The sequence below is a fragment of the Myodes glareolus genome, chromosome 26 (assembly GCF_982192425.1).
Source record: "Myodes glareolus chromosome 26, mMyoGla1.1, whole genome shotgun sequence".
Classification (NCBI taxonomy): Eukaryota; Metazoa; Chordata; class Mammalia; order Rodentia; family Cricetidae; genus Myodes; species Myodes glareolus.
The window spans coordinates 39,825,825-39,843,483 of NC_142051.1; the positions used below are offsets into that span (position 1 = coordinate 39,825,825).

A 17,659-nucleotide genomic window follows, 5' to 3' on the forward strand; every position below is an offset into this window, starting at 1 on the left:
GGAATGATTGCAGCTTGGGGCTGTGATTTAGGGACACTCTGAAAGGCGTCCTGTGATTTAGGGATATTCTGAAAGGTGTCCGAGCTCTGGGATTCGCAGAGGATGTGGCGGGTGACAGATGCTGCAGCAAGGCTTATCTTGATATGATAGAGTCCTAACTTTTTTTCCTCGGTTAAAAGGAAGAAAATAAGGTTATTTTCTTTCTTTTTTAAAAATATTTTTATGGTTTATTTAACTTTATTTTTATGTGCATTGGTGTGAAGGTGTCAGATCCCCTTGAACTGGATCTTCAGACAGTTGTGAGCTGCCATGTGGGTGCTGGGAATTGAACCTGGGTCCTCTGGAAGAGTAGTCAGTGCTCTTAACCACTGAGCCATCTCTCCAGCCCCAAGATTATTTTCTTGATGGGTCAAGCTTTCTCCACTTTGCCTCCGGCCTCTTTTCCCCTTTAGTTCTGGTGACACGGATTGATTCATGAAGTAAAAGAACAAGCTTCTCCCAGTATTGGGGAGTGGTGGTAGGGCAAGGATTTGAACCCAGGACCTTGTGTACCCTCTGAACGCACCTTATCAGTAAGATATGCCCCCTGGCTATTTCTTATTGTCCATGTATTTTTCTGCCAGCAGAGTTGGAGCTAAAGAGCAACATGACATGAATGTTCTGAGTTCTCTCCCCTCCCCAGACAGGTTGTCTCTGTAGCTTTGGAGCTTGTCCCGGAACTAGCTCACTCAAACTCACAGAGATCTGCCTGCCTTTACCTCCCGAGTGCTGAGATTAGAGGAGTGTGTCACCCTTGCCCCGCGAGTGTTCTGAATTCTAAGTTGCATAATGGCACAACCACCATTACCCGAAAATATCTCTCTCTGTCTCCCTCCCTCGCTCCCTCTCTCCCTCCTCTCCCTTCCCTCTCTCTCCAAGCCTAACCCCTTGGCTCTCCACTTTAAGTTATTTCTGCCCTTTCCAATTTTGCTCATAAAGAAATATGTGTTTTTTTTTTAAAAACTCTCTCTCCACTTCATATATTTGTGTCATTATGACATTAATATAGTACAAAGTGTAACAAAGATAACACAGTTATCTTCTATCCTTAAGAATTATAACAGGGTCCTGTTCAAAGTAAGATGTGCACTTAGAAAATGAACCCTATTGATTTTTGTTTACAGATGAAGTCCTAATATAACGTTGAAAATCCCCCCTCCCGTTTAAAGTGGGTTGAGATGAACGTCTAGTCTCAGTGAACATGGGGGTAACTTGAGTCTTTTACACTAAAAGTTTTAAAAATTTACACGCAGTGGGGTGAGGCATATGGGCCATGGTACCTGCATGGAGGTCAGAGGGCAATTTTGTGGAGCTGGCTCTCCTCTGCCACCTTTATATGGTTTGCAGGGATTTGATTCAGGCGGCCAGACCAACACAACATGGTCTTTAGCCTCTGAACCATCTCACCCACCCAAATCTCTTTCATTTTAGTTAATGTCACCAATTCAAAGGAAAGAGAACCACCTTAGCTCAGCATTTGGAAGACTTGGAGATATATTTGACACGGTTATCTGGACGGTATGGTCAGTAATTCATTTGTTCACGGAGAGAATAGCCCTGAGGAGGAATGTCACCGACCAGAGGATGCCCCACTCTTTGGGGCCGAGATTGTCCTGCATGGACTAGAAAACAAGCAACTGTCAGTTTCCTGAGAGCTGTGGAAACTCTCAGCATAGACACCAAGACCTGGAGAAGCAAAACCCGACTGTTGTGCAGGGCTGGACATAGCAACATCTTCCTAACGTACTTGTTTGGAAACCTCTTATTCCTTAGGGTTTTCAGTTCTGAATCTGAGACCATGGTTAGGGTGCTAGAAGCCAGGTGTCCTTTGAGACCATATTTAAAATATGTACACTTTACAAAGAATGTTTAATCTGTAGGATATTTAACACCAAGTGTGAGCCTTAAGGCAAACTACAATATTTGCCAGAAAATGACATGTCAACATAGGTTCATTCGTTCATGAACACAGGTTCATGAAGTATGTACCGCTCTGGTAGAGAATATAGAAGGGAGAGGATTGTCTGTGCCTATTTGGAGGTAGAGAATAGCTGAGAACTTTCTGTACCAAAGAAAAAATTTTCTTTGAACCTAAAACTTCTCCTATCAAAAAGTGAATTCAGTTTTTAGAGAACATTGTAACAGTGTAACTATATCTAGGATCTCTCATGACCTTCCCCAAACCTATTTGCCGTTACTTCTCTCTTTCACTGAGGAGGCCTGCGATACAACCTCAAACTTCTTAACCATTCTTTACCGTAAGATGGAAGTGACTGGGCACAGGGTGTTTGTCCATTTCACTTCCCATAGACTCGCAGGCAGCTTCCACTTTCCACCATTTTCCAATGTGCTTTCTGCATTGCAATGGGAATCTTTGTATCATGGGTTCCGGTGTCTTTAGGGAGAGTGCCTGTGTACTAGAACTGCATCTTGGTCAAGTGCACACTGCTAAAGAACCCTCCCAAGAGACTAGACATCATATCCCCATCAGAGGTGTGTGAGAATACCTATTCAGAGTGCTTTTCTCATCTTGGAATACTTAACAAACTTAATTACTTAGACAACCTGATAAGTTAAACAATACCTAGTTATACCAATTTTTAATTTTTCTAATAGCTAATTAGTTTGGTTGTGTGTCTGTGTGTGTGTTTGTGCGTGTGCACACACGCATGTTTCTTGGTCACTTGTGTCTCCACTATGGTCAATTCCTTTTCATTTTCTTTGCCAATTTCTGCCTTGGGTTGTTTATCTTTTCTGATTTTATTTATAAGAATTATTTGAATATTGTTTGTTCTAATGGTTTGGGTGCTATTTGTGTTAAAAAAGGCCATCTTTCTGTTTTAGACATTTAGTTTTGTTTATAGTGTTTTGACTTCAGTACAGCATGTTAATGCCTCCAAAGTTATTATTTTCCTACTTGTATCTTAGTGAATTAGTCCTTAATCCCCAATGTAATAAAGATAGTAATGTAACGTCCCATTATTCTGTCAAATAGTTTTGATACAGTTTGAAGTCAAACCCATCTGAAGCTGATTTCCAAGGATAATAATAGATATAAATCTCTGTTTTCATCTCTAAAGCAGTAACTGATTTCTCTGAAACAGCTTCTTCTCTGGCCATTCTTCCACTGCTCTGAGCTATAACAGCTGCTCTGAACACAGAGTTCGATATCCATACCCAACATGCCATCCCCCACTCTAATGACCAAAATGCCTTTTCTTTTCTCTCTTTTTCTCTTTCTCTCTTCTTTCTTTTCCTCGGCCATAGGGGCGCTGCCTGCTTGGGTCTTATCTCGTAGAGTCCTTCTTTGAATGGCTCATCTCCACACACCTGGACTGGCTGTCTTCTTCCGACACTCCAAACACAGGCCTGTAGCTCTTGCTCGATGCTTTCCGTGGCCTTGGTTCTCCTCTGGGCAGCTTGTTCCCTGCCCTTCCCAGACATCTGTGTTTGGTTTACAGACCCACATTTTAGAGAACTCTTCTCTGGTATCCACCTATACCCCTTTATATTGATCTCCTTTATTTTATTATGATCACCATTGCTTACTTGTGTATTATTGTGTCTTCTGCTGCCATCTCTCCAGCCCTCAGAGTATTCTTCTTAAACATATATTTCACTGTATCACTCAAAATAACCAGCATATCCTCAATGATTAGTTATGTCTGTCAAAATATTTCACAGGAAAGAATTACACTCTCTCTAAGTCTTTAGGAGGGTCGGAGTGGAGCTCTACATGAGTTTCCATATTTCTGCAGTTGAGAAAGCTTTCTATATTATATCATTAGAATTTATTCAGTCATTTTCATCACATATATATATCTGGATGTATAATTGTGCATAGTGCATATATAAGCTCACCCAATCTTTTCATATGAAATACCTTTAGCCTGCCAATAACAGACTAATATCATTAACTCCCCTGTATCTGTCACCCAGGGTAAGGACAGCATTAAAGATGCCGTCGAAATGCTCTGTGCACTCAACTGGCTCGCCTTCTGGGCGATGGAGCCATTGCTTCTCTGTGTATATATAATGAGAGCAGGGATTGCCGACTCCTCTATGAAAGGCAGAGAGCAAGCGAGTAGCTCAGGCTTTGCAGAGCATGTGCACTGTTTTGCAACTATCCAGCTCGGCCGCTGTGGCTCTACAGCAGCTGAAGACTAAAGGGCAAAGCGGGCCCCTGGCTTTCAAGTCTTAGCTTTCTGAGCAGTGGAGTGATAATTCCATGTGCTTTGCAAATCTTTAAACATCTGTAAATGACATTAGATCATACATATTATCCTTCAACCTGATTCCTCTGCTTGGTATGATGGTTTTCACTTATCTGCATGAACACATGGAGTCCTGGTTTGCTTTGTAATGTTTTGTTGATTTTATAGTAATTTTAATTACCACACAGTGTCCATATAAGGTTTATTTATCATACCCATTCTCGTGGGGATGGACGACGATGCTGTTCCTGACTTTTGGCGTATGATGAACATTATTGTTCATGTCACCCCATGCCTAGGTGTTAAAGTCTAGGGAAGGTTGACTCGGTAATCTTTGCAGCAGCCCTGACATTCAGGTTCTAAAACTCTATGCAGCAGTAGCTTGAGGAGAAGTGGAGAGTGACCAGTTCCCGGCCACAGAGGAAGCTGTAAGAACTCAGAACTGGTACCGTAACCCACTCTCCTCATATTCTGTTCTGCAAGAACACAGCTGTCGCTTCTGTGTGCACAAGTGGCGGTTTGAAAGAGGAAGGTCGCCCATGGGCTCGTGGATTTAAACACTTTGTCCTCAGTGTTGCTGTCTGGGGAGGGAATGGAACCTTTAGGGAACACAGGCTTGCTGGAGGCAGTTCATCACGGGGAGAGAGTTGAGGGTTTATGTCCTTATCACACTTCCTTCTGGCTCTGCCTGCTTCCTGTGTGCCATGGAAATGTCACCAGTGAGTTTCTGTTTCTTGCGCCTTCCCTGCCTTTTGGACTCTAAGCCTCTGAAACTGTAAGCCGAATAAACTTTCTTCTTAAGTTGCTTCTGGTTGTGGTATCTTAGGACAGTAACGGAAAAAGTAAGTGTGATACAATGTATTCCCCTGCTCGTGCTGAAGGGGCTGCTGAGAATATACAAGCTGACTCCTGCCTTCAATTTTTTTTAGGAAGATTAATTTTTTTAAATTTAGTTTGGTTTGTAATCTGGCAAAATAATGAAGATAAAGTAAGTGAAGTTAAATTATTAATCATACGCCAAAAAGAAAGGAAGAAAATTGACTTGGGAAGCATCCATTGGTCAGTTGGGAGACAGATGAAAATAAAACTATAAGATTGAATTGTAAGAGAACATTTGAGTAAATGGAGACATACCAATGCCCCACAAAAGTACTACCCAAATATTATCCCCTACCCCCAAAGAAAACCCCATAAATACTCTTCTCTAAATAAATGTAGTTCCATCTCAAATGCCCAAAGAAACCTTTTAAAAAACTAATATGCCAGTCGGGTGGCAGTCACACATGACTTTAATCCCAGCTCTCGGGAGGCAGAGGCAGGTGGATCTCTGTGAGTTTGAGGCCAACCTGGTCTACAAGAGCTAGTTCCAGGACCGACTCCAGAGCTACAGAAAAACCCTGTCTCAAAAAACAAACAAACAAACAAACAAACAAAGTAATACACCATATAAGTAGCACTCAGTAGCCAGGTGAGCCATTTGCTCAGCTGTAGGTGGGTCTCTATGAACCTTCTCTCACCCAAGCCTCAGAAAACACTAGAAGAGGGGGCGGAAAGAATGTGAAAGTCATAAGATGCAGGAGAGCTGTGAAATGCCATCTTCTGAACAGGCATACATCATCCACAGCCTGTACAACAACAGCACCAGATCAAGGCCATCAAAAGTCCAGCATGGACTGGGGAGTCCCCACAGCATCTCCCCTAGCAGAAGAGCTATTGGAGGCTGATGGCCGCTGAAGCAGGGGTCTTTTTTTTTTTCTGGGGATGTGACCACTGGTTGGCTGGCTACCAATGACCCATTGGATAGCTCCACATCCATTAGCATATGTTCAGCACAAACTGGACTCGGGGAGATTGATAATAACAATAAAAAGGAGACTTGAAGTTGAGAGGGAGACAGGCTGGTGGGCCTTGAGGGTGGTGTTGGTGGGAGACAGTGGAGTTAATGAGATAAAAATAGATTGTATACATGTATGAGCTTCTCAAAGAATAATACATATATGTATATATATATATATATAATTAAAGTATAGTGTGATATAATTTATGATAGGGAACAATTTGATGGAATATTTTAGGAAATATTTTAAAACAATGGGAAAGATATTGGCTAAAAAATGTAACCAAACAGTCAACAGAGAATTAAAGTCAAGGTCAAAAGGACAGATTATAAGACAACGATGAAGGAAAGACATTCTCAGCAGGCAATTCAGAGAAAGTCTATCCTGTAACATAAACTAAAAATAGCAGGCAGTAAAAAAAAAAATCAGCTTTAAAGTAAATATGCTTAACTACACTGAATAGAAAACGTTGGGGGTAAAGATCAGTTAAAAGTCATGTAATAAACATACCCAAATGTGAATATAGCCAACAAAAAAAGAACTCTTCTACGTCAACAAAAAAAAAAGATGAATACCTCAGCAGAAAACTGGCAAAGACAAAAGGAAAAACTATTACCAATGAAGGTACTAAAAAAAAAATCTTGTTAAAAAACCTTATTATCAATCAGAGAAATGTATTTTAATTAACTAAGAAATGATTTGTCGCCTAGAGGATCAGAAAGTATTGCTTGTTGAGAATGGGCAATGGCACAGAAATTGTGAGGAGAAAGGTGGCTGGTGGTTATTGTCAACCAAGAGCAGGGACAATCGCCATGGAAACAGACCTCTGAGTGTGTGTAGGAGGGCATTCGCAGAAAGGTTTTCAGGAAAAACAGTCCACATACTAAGCTAGCAAAATTATTCATTGAGAATGACCAAGCTAACCCATCAAGGGAGTTGGCCCATCCCTTCTGCACTCACACCATCCCGGGGGCAAGAGTGAGGAGCGGGGAAACTGAGGACGAAGCCCGTGAGTGGGTGTGCAGAGCTGAGGTGATCTTCTCTGTCTATGTTAATTCTTTATCTACCCATGTCTTTGTAAAGAAGCACGTAAGATGGAAATGGTGGCGTTCTGCTATCTAGGCGTTTATTGCCGACTTCAGAAACTTCTTAGGCTCTCGGTCTATAGTTGCTTAATTTATTATTTGTGTAAGACAACTGTGTGTCTAGTACGTCTGCTCTCTCGGGGCTGCGCGGTGTCACCTGCCTGTGGCTGATGCCTGCTGCGTCTGTCTTCATTCTTGTATGGCAGACTGCTTTCTCGACTTACGCCCTTTAACACAGAGGAGGAGCTTCCTATGCGTGGAAATGCGACTCCAAGGCCACGTGCCCAAGCAAGCACGAGCAATTCCTAACCTTAAATATTCAACACAGAAAAATTTCAAGTTTTAAAATCTTAAAGTCTCTAGAAATTAAAATAAATTCATCTTTGTTGATATGTGCAGAAAGTCACAATTTAGCGACCCCTTCTACATACGGTAGTTTATCTTTCCATCTCTCAACTACACTATGATGCGGCAGGGTGCCCTTGCTAGGTTATTAGCCTCATTCTCCAGGCACCATTATCGGAACCAAATCCGTCATATTTTTATTTTGTAGGTGATTCAGACACAGGTATTTTGCTACAGCTACACGAAACAAGTTAAAACGTCATACACTTACATGATTTCCAAAATTAAAGAGTTTCCTTTCTGAAAGCCCCTTTAGGGTTCAGTGAGCCCAGTAAAATAGGTTTGAGTGAACCCTGTTGACTATTTGGGACTAGACAGCCCTCTTATTAGCTGGTCAGGGATACCAACACTGTGGGCTTCTAGTGAGCCTTAATCACCCAAGTGACGGAGTCTTAGAGGAATTGAGCTTTTGTTTGGGTGACCCAGTGATAAATTACATCCAAAGGCTTGCGATAATAGGAGAATGTGATCTTCATGCCAATTCCCAAGGGAACACGCCAGATATAATGGAATTTGGCAAAACCATGCAAGAAAAATAATGAACACAAATAGTTTAAGTGAGCCAACATTTCTTCAGGGACGTTTTTGTGCCTGTCACTTGAATTTAAGACACAGTGGAATGCCTCGGAACCCCAAGGGAGAAGAGAGCATCTACAAAACACTGGAGAGGTGGACTAGACCGTGGAAGTATGTCTTTAGCCTCGTGAACAACACGCAATGTTCAAAACAGTAGCTGACATGGACAGTGGCTTGTCTGTGGTACTAGCCACACTAGTCAGGAGGATCCTTGAGGCTCAGAAGTTCAGGACCAGATTGGGGAACATAATGCGAATTTGACGCTAACTAAATTAAACCAAACTGTGGAAGTCAGAGAAGAGGAATACAGGGAGAAACCTAACGTCAGAGCCAACTTCACGTGTGCGCATTTGGGTTGACAATTAGGAACAATTAGCAGCTCTTAGCATTGTGGGATATGTTCTTCTAGAGACAGGAGAAACTCCAAAATACCCATTGGTTGAATTGGCGGAGGGGGGGAGGGGGGGCAATAAACAGTCTATAGACACATATATGTGTACATTCGAGGAACATGACTTCCGTCTGTGTTTTGTATATGTATATCGGATGTGTATTTACACAACTCATAGCCAGCATAGTTAAGATGGAATTTCTCTAGTTCTAAACTGGCTTTCAAGTACAAATGAGATTTCTGTATTGGGTTCAGCATTTCCAGGCTGATTTCTCTGGGGCCTCCAGCTCCCTCTCAAAGCCTGTCTTCTCAGTCAGAGAAGCTCGTGTCTCTTCATATGCATAACCAAGTCTGCTCTGGCTTCACCTTCCAGTAAGATTTTGGGGAGGTGAGGTCTCTCATCACTTACCCAGAAGTCGCGATTGCACCACTGGGCATTGCTGCACGGGCTACAGTGCTGTTCCTAATTCTCAGCTTACCCAGAAAGCTCCTGGGCCCTCATGGCTTCAGAGGTCCACTATGCGATGTGGTAGTTGTATGAGGATGAGAGCTGTGTTCGCTCCTTTTCTGTTGCTGTCGTAAAATACCAAGACTAAAAACAAGTAATGGAAGAAGGAGTTTATTCCGGCTTACAGTATCGGGAGAGTCCTTGATAGCGGGGAGGCATGGTGTGGGGGAGAGGCTGGAGGGGGGGGGCTTAACGTCAAGGGCTAGAGCAGGGGATGCACTGCATCTGGCGCTGGAGCAGAGGAGGCATGGGGGGCAGGGGGAGCGGGAGAGCAGAGCAGGGGAGGCATGGCATCAAGCCAAGCGCAGGAGCAGCGGGCTGGTGCAGGAGAGAGCGCATTGCCAACCATGGGAGTAAACAGAGAGAGTGAACTGGAAGTGGACGATGCTTTAAACTCTAAACTCTGAAAGCCTGCCCCCAGTACTTCCTCCAGCAAGGCTCAACCTCCTAATGGGTCGGACATTCCCCAGATCACTCCGCCAGCTGGGGAACAATCATTCAAACACATAGGCCTGTGGGCGGGCGTTTCTCATTCAAACCACGGAGGGAGGGAGTTGTGATTGGCTTTCTGCTGTGTAGGATTCTGTTGATGGGTCTGCCCCGACTTTCAAGGCTTCTCAAACCTTATGTGTCAGAGCTTCCTCTCCTATCCTGTGCTCAGAAAAGCCTCCCAAACTGAAGGCCGCTAAATTGGCCATGTTGCATTTCTCTGATGACTTAGGTTTTGCTTTGGGGTGAAGGTTAAGGCCCTTGGTGTCCTCTAACTTAGATTGGGGTATCAACCAAAAGTTAGTTATCTTCTTCAACCGGGGGTTTGAGAGTTGAGTTTTTCTAGAGTTTGGGAAGGCTATATCCTTGGTTTATCTCATAGGTTGAGATTGTATGGATCCTCACAGTGGACACAGTTGGTTTCTCTTCAGGTGAGCTACCGAAGAGAGCTCATCTTTAAAAAACAGCGCTTAAAATCATATCTTCTGCCAGGTATGGGGGTTCATACCTGTAACTCCAGTAGTCTAGAGGCTATGAGTTCAAATCTAGCCTGTCCTGTGTTCCACAGTGAGTTCAAGGTAGTCTATGTTCCCTAGTGAGTTCAAGGTAGTCTATGTTCCCTAGTGAGTTCAAGGTAGTCTATGTTCCCTAGTGAGTTCAAGGCCAGTCAGCTTGGCATGCACAGTGAAACCCTTGAAAAACCAACCAGCCAAACCACCAATCAATGAAACAAACAAATAAAAAAAGCCGTGTCTCTCCACCTACCTCCCTGTCTCTTGACACCAAATGGATTAAAGGAAGTTATTTTGGGCCTTCCTGTAAACCATGTTCATTACAATGTTCAACCATCTGAGTTGGGTGGCCACTTTAAAGATATCTGTTTCTCATTAAGGTCAACATCATGGATCAGGGATGCTTTTCGGCCTTCATCCCTTTATCCCAGAAGATCCAGCTCAGGGTATACTGTGGAGGAAAGCACTCACTAAATGTTTGTTGACAGCGTGAACTAATGAGCGAGCAAAGCAAAGAGGTTCCTGTAGGTCACCTTGCCAGACAGATTGGAAGCTTCCTTCTCTTGGAGCTGGGAAAGACACGGAGGCTGAAGAGTTGGGGACATTCTAACGAAATAAATATTTGTCTAACAAAACTCTAATATTCTCTTCCAGGGTAGAAAATATAAATATTTAGGAAAAAGTATTTCTCAGTGGAGACAGGATAAAAAGGTTAGAAAATTATTCTCAGACTGAGGGGGAAGCTCTGAGGACTTACCTTTTCATTGCAAACACTTCCTTTCATTCCCTAGGGAGGCACGAAATAGAAGGAAGGAAGGGAGGAAGGAAGAAAGAGAGGGAGGGCAGGGGAGGGAAAGAGGGAAGGAGGAAGGGAGGGAGAGAGGGAGGGAGGGAGGGAGGGAGGGAGGGAGGGAGGGAGGGAGGGAGGGAGGAGGGCAGGCAGGTCTACAGAAACAGCCCAATGTGGATTCTGCTTCTCTTGGATACTCCAGAAATCCCTTCAGAATGAAACCAGAAATTTGGGTGAGATTTGCCATTCTTTCCTTTTTTAAAAATAATAATAATAATAACTTTATGTGTGTGAGTGTTTTGCTTGCACACATGTCTGTGCACGCTTGCATGCCTGGAGTCTGCAGCAGGCAGAAGAGGGTGTCCAGTCCCTGGAACTGAAGGTCCAGACACTTGTTATCTCCTGTGTAGGTGCTGGAAACTGTACCCAGGGCCTCTGCAGGGGCTGGAAGTACTTTGGCCAGATGAATCCTCCCTCCAGGCTCCATCCTTTCTCTTTCTAATCTACCTCCTTTGCATTTTGGTGTTACCCTTGTCCAGAGCAGAGTCAAGATAGACAAGAGAGTGAAAAATGCAAGTTCCCCCAAAAATTTCCCCAGCAGGAAGAAATCAAGCCTCTCCTAGTGGAACAATCTGTAAATTTTGACTTTTTATAATGCATAAATAGTCAAAGAAATTACAATAAGAAGTGCCATGAAGCTACTATTGTGTGTTTACACACTCCCATTCAAGTTAAGGAAATAAATCAAAGATCATCCCTTTTTTGATTAAAGCCATTAAATTTGTGTGTGTGTATAGCCAAACAGTGATGGCACATGCCTTTTATCCCAGCACTTGGGAGGCAGAGGGAGATGGATTTCTGAGTTCCAGGCCAGCCTGGTCTAGAGAGTGAGTTCCAGGATAGCCAGGCCTATATAGAGAAACTCTGTCTTGAAAAATCTAAATAAATAAAGACATAGCCAACTGTTATCATGTCCTGTCTAAATCTCTAAAGTACTGAAATTTAAATTAAAAAAGCATATGGTATTTTAAATTAGAAAACAGCTCTTCTGAAAGGCATATGACATGATTTTTTTTTAAGTGAAGTCTAACCGTAATATCGTGACAAATGAATAAGAAGGCTGTAGAGAAATGTCTATAGAGGAATTATCTGGACAGATGTGTGTCCGCTTGCTTCCTACCTGTTTCTCTTGAGCAACTCCTGACCCCATATCGCAACCATAACCGTCTCTCTGTATTTGCCTTTCAGGGTTCTTACTTGACGACCTCCATCACAGAAGAGCATCCCCAAACTGGAAAGGCTGAGTGGTACCCAAAATGAATCTGATTGAGCACTCTCATTTACAGGCCATGGATGAGTTTTCTCTTTCCGAAAATGTATTCGGTAAGTCGTCAGATCGGTTTGAGTTAGGTGTCGAAACTAAGTAAAGAAAGCCTCAGGAGTGGTTTCAAGAAAATGATCTCACTTCTCTTAAGGACTCAATAAATGTGAACTCTTCCACCCGGTTGGACTTTGAATCCACTGAACTCAATGGTCTCTTCGGTTTATGGATGAGGACTCAGTCTCCAGGGCTTTGTGAGTTGCCAAGGCCATGCAACCAGATAATTAAGTGACTGGGGAGTAGAAGATACTTCCTGATCTGGAGTGAATTCTAGTATTATTATAGCAGGCTTTAAAGAATGAAATCATGGTGCTTATGACTTAATATGATACCTATTAAAGGCTGGACTTACCTAGTGCCCTACTAGGTTCCTTCGACCATCCCTCCAGAACCAGAGGAGCCATGACACACTGTCACAATTAGTCATTTAAGCTCGGCTGAGGACAAACTGTGCTCTGTGATTTTAAGTAGATCTGTAACTAGATGACACCATAAAATGATCTATTGCTCCATTTTATGCATTTATGAAAAACATCCAAGTATTAAGAGTTCAGTTGAGCGCATTAGCGAAGAGTCAAATGAGGACAAGTTTTGGGTGGGGTGGGGAGCTCCTTTGCCACTTTATTTTTTTAATCAATTATTTCTGTGTACTTAACCTTGCCCGGCGACCAGATTGCTCCCAGTTCCCACCCAGCACTATGTAGGCCTAGATCGAGTATACTACTAAAAAATGGAAACACTTGAAGTCCTACCAAGTTTAGCATGCTCCGTCATGATCCCTTATTTGGTGTCAGATATCCCTAGGAGATAGTCGCTATTTATTGTTGCTCTATTACCTCCCAGCCATTGTCATTTTCTGTGTGGTGGAGACAATTAGTGCATTCCCAACCAAGGCGTCAGCAGCATTTGCATTGCCTACTTACACATCTGCTTATCCGTGTCCAGTATAAGAACATTTAATGGCATGAGTTATGCTCCATTAGCCGTTGAATACTGGATTAATAGCAATCTATTTATAAATAATAGAAAGGGAGAGTAAAAGAGGCGTAGTGCAGGGGAAAGGAGATGTTGATCTCACAACACACGCAGCAGCAACAATTCTTTGTGAAATGTCGGTTTGCGGTTTGTCCACAATGTCATTCGATCTGGTTTCTCCCAGTCGGCCCCTGCCCTGTGGGTCAATGTCAGCAAGAAAAGATCGTGCCTTCATGCTAGTCACTTGCTCTAGCCCACTCCTCCACATTTTCTTAGAAAATTTTCCTTCTATATCTTGTTATTTTTTCTTCACCAATCAATTCGCGGAATAATTAGGATTATGACTATATATCATAGATGAAGGAAAATTCCACTTATGACTATTATAGAAAAAAATGTGCCGTTTCCTGCCCTAAATTCCTCAATCTTAACATTATTAAAACAAATCGTGTTGAGTTCAAGCTTGCACGCTGGGGGGTCGGGGAGAAGATGTAGATTTTTGCTTGTACTAGTCCAGTTTTATACCCCAGGTTACCCTTAAAGAGTAAAGCCGAAAAGGGGCCGTCAGATTAGATGCAGCTGCAAATGATCACAGAACACTCTTGATTTTTCTGTTAGCTCTCATCATAGAGCATGTCCTCACCGGACAGTGGTGGCACACACCTCTAATCCCAGCACTCGGGAGGCACAGGCAGGCAGATGGATCTCTGTGGGTTCGAGGTCAGCCTGGTTTACAAGAATGAGTTCCAGGACAGGCTCCAAAGCTACACAGAGAAACCCTGCCTCGAAACATAACAAAACAAAACAAAGACAAAAACAAAAGAAGAAAACTATAGTCTCATTTCCTGATTCCTGGGACTACGTAGCCCAAGGCACACGAGCTGCAATGCCCAGCTGTTGGTTTTGGCAGGAGTCAGGTCTCTGTCTGGCCCCTCTGCTGCTATGCTAACTGGAACCATGTGAGACTTCTCTTGTTTGTCTTCCCTAAGTTCTAGAGAAGGGTCTGAGTATTCCTTCTAAATCTGTTCCGTTTGGGGCCCCAGTCATACCCTACTCTCCATACTTGGGCGAATGGTGAAAATGAAGAAAACAGAGTCCTTCGTTCTGCTTCTTGGGTTTGTTTGTTTTTGTCCAGAAGGCACTAAGAGACACAATGGCCCCTCCCCAAGTTTAGGCTGTAGTGTGTCAGTGCAAAGACTGTGAGACACGGATGCCTTGCTCACAGACCCTCGTGTCTCACGCTGGTGTCTCAAGCTATCACAGAGACCAAGAGACCTATGGGTTCAACTGACCGTGGAGGGAGACTCTGCTCAGTGGTTTGTCTGTGTACTGAGAACCCAGCAGCAAGGGACTTTCATGATGAGAACGTAGACTAGCTATCGCTTCTTCTGCTCACATGTTGAGCACTGACAATGCCCGGGACATTGGAATAGAGCAAAAAATAAAACAGGAAAGATCTTAGTGGAGAATGGGCTCCCAATAAGCATGCCCATAAATAAATTTAAAAAATAATACCGTGTTAAGTATGAGGAAATAATACGGTTAACTATTAGCAAAATAGGGTGACGCCATAGTGACTGGAGGGATGGGCTGCCTTAGTGGTAGGGCCAGTGAAGGCTTCTGCAGAATTGACAAGTGACTCAATACTGGAAGCCAAGAATCAAGAACATTCTAGAAGAAAGGAATAGCAAACACAACAGCTTGAAGTCAGGAACGGACTTGAAAAGGTCTTGTCTTTTCATTTTTACTTAGGGCAGTAGAAACTCTAGAGAAGTGGCTAGTTATTTTATATTTAAGTTATTATAGAGGGCAGAGTAACAGCCTTAAGGTATGAGTGAGGTGACCTCCCCTCAAAACAAATTCCTGTGAGTACATAGTATCAGGAGCTGGAGGCGCTAATGACTTCTTCATAACGACAGCTTCCAGCATCTTCCACTCTCCAAAGGCTTTGCTTAAGATGAAGGGGAAAGTCCCATGTCTCCAAAGGATAGAGACTCAAAGAAGGACTGTGTGTGGCACCTTAGGCATGAGGGGAGATGTCATGGGAGGGGGAAGGAGAGAACACGTGTGTGAGGTAAGCCATGAACAGAGTGAGCTGAGACCATCGTGGGATTTCACAGTGGGGATCAAGGACTGGGACACTGAATACCTGGTGTCATTAGCTGAAGGTCCTGAGGCACCAACTGCCTTACTCTTCCAGACTATTCTTATACGCAAGCCAAATTGCCCTCTGTGGTATTAGAAGACAGCTCAACGTTGAGCTGGGCCAAAGACCTATATCACTAGCATCAGATGAAAGAAGAAAAAGCTGGGACAGACATGATATAGAATTGCAAGAACCCACCTCCCTAGGGTCCTGTAACTCATTCTGGCACCGTGTCAGCCCCAGATGGAAATCTAGCCCGCCGGTAAGCAGATCCCCAGCAATGGAAAGACAAGGAAACCTCCCTGGGATAAATCTCCTTTCCCCTGGGACAGTCTACAAGCCGGAAACTCGGTCAAAGATTAATTTGATGGCTTAAAACGGGCATCCGTGCTGACAGAAGGCAAGGTTTTATGTAATTAGTGCACAATAAAAAGCAATGATGGCAAAGTCCATGGCTTTCTGCAGTTCAGCACAGTGCACAGAGGAGGAGGTGATAGATTAATTAAAATCTGTCTTTTATTTTCGTAAATTTTAGAAACTACCCCCTCACAACACACAGAACTTGAAAGACCAAGTAAATAGATAAAGAACTTTAATAATGGGGCTAAATAAGCAAAGGCAAGAACATTCTGGTGATCCCAGGCCCCGAGTTCATAGAGCAGCAGGCCCCAATATCACACTCGGTGCAGTGATATCGGGCAAGCCACACAGCATGCAAACGGGGAAAGGAGCAATGCAATTGGGAGAATTAAAACTGAGACAAGCGGTACTCTCCGAACTCCAGTATTCTCCAAGGGAAAACGGATGAAAACAGGGGAGAAGGCGACCTCACAGCTGGGGGGGGGGGAACGACAACACGACGGGGGGGGGGGGGCGCGGGGGGGGGGGACACACAACATAATGGGCTTCAGAAACTTGAAGGCATCCCAAGATGATATGATTAATATGGAGTTTGGCTGCCAGGCACCACATTTAAAATTGTCGGAAGGGTGAGCAGGCCTCCCCTCTTTCAAAGAAGAAAGTGCTATTTACATCAGCATTTCTAAGTACAGAGAAGTTTCCAGGAGCCAAAAGGAGTCTACAATATGTAAATAAATTTGGGTCATCTTAAGGAAGGAGACAAAGCTCTGATTCACCTTAGCATTACAGCTTTGCTATAGTTACAACAGCTTTGAAATCCCATGTTTTACATATTTTATTAGTATTATTTTACCTAATAGCTTCCCCAAATCTCCACCCCACACTGCAGCCCAGCAAGGAGCAGGAGGTAAACCCCACGCCATCCTGTCCCCGTGTTTCATTATTCTTCCCTGCTTTATAGACTACCACTAACCGGTTCACAGCCACCTCCGCTAGCTATGTTTGGTTTTTAATTAGCAGACACTCACTTCGGGATCTGATTCTTGCTGAAATTGTGCACCTCAATTAAAAGACTCCCCCAAATGTTCCAGGATCGCCCCAGATGTTCCAAAATATAGTTAAAAGTCTTGAGATGAGGCTTCGCAGAGTATTTCTGACGTTTGGTTTCGAGTGTTTTTCCATGTCGCCGAGCTCAGCTCAAGCGGATGTAGTTCCGACTTGTTGGGTGGAACTGCAGCAAAAAGTCTATAGGAGATGGAAAACTACGCCGGGCTCAGACAAAATAAGTCTTACTTAGCATAACTGGGCTTTTGTTTCTCTCTTTTTTCTTTTTTCAATGCTAGGGACCTAACCCAGGGCTTATACACTCTAAGCAACCACTGAACTATCCCTAGCTCTGCTTCTTCCTCATCCGTCAGTCTCCACAGCTCTGAACAGTCTCTAACGGTTCTTCATAATTCACTGTGGCTTTAATTTTCCTACCTCAGGAAATCCCAAAGCCTGTGCTTTATTTGTGGAGTGTAGACATGAGGCAAGGATAGATACCAAATGGGTCTTTCTTCATTCCGCCATGGATCGCCACTGCTTTCGGGGGGGGGGGGGGGTTGAGGGGGGGAGTGGGGGGTGGGCATGCGTAGCCTGGTAAGGGCACGCAACAGCGCGGAGACTGACTGAGAAGTCAGCCAGCTGCTCAGTGGCTTGTCTAGATTCTAGGGTTTAGCTCTCAACCTTGTAGGACAAGGAGCAGATTCTCAGGGGTGCCAAGTGGAGAAAGAGTAACCATGAAATCAGATTACAAACAAACCAAGACATGATCTCATACAGCTCAGGCTGGCCAAGGTAGCTAAGGATTGCCGCGGGAGCTCCTTCCGCTCCTTCAGCCAATAGCCTTTAAGATACCAGCCCACTTGGGCGTGGTCTCCCTGACTTGAAAAAGCAGTGGTAGCTGCT

At 43.7% G+C, this 17,659-nt stretch overlaps 1 protein-coding gene across 5 annotated transcripts in view; it reads left to right on the plus strand.

Annotated features, from left to right (window-relative positions):
* The window catches only part of Nr1h4 (nuclear receptor subfamily 1 group H member 4), a 71,612-nt gene that overhangs the window by 2,159 nt on the left and 51,794 nt on the right, over nucleotides 1-17,659 (plus strand). For all 5 annotated transcript variants that reach the window (XM_048418394.3, XM_048418398.3, XM_048418397.3 and 2 more), the window contains exon 2: nucleotides 12,096-12,230. In XM_048418394.3, the coding sequence (XP_048274351.3) occupies nucleotides 12,164-12,230 (67 nt within the window). In that variant the 5' untranslated portion in view covers nucleotides 12,096-12,163. The remainder of the gene's footprint in view (nucleotides 1-12,095; nucleotides 12,231-17,659) is intronic.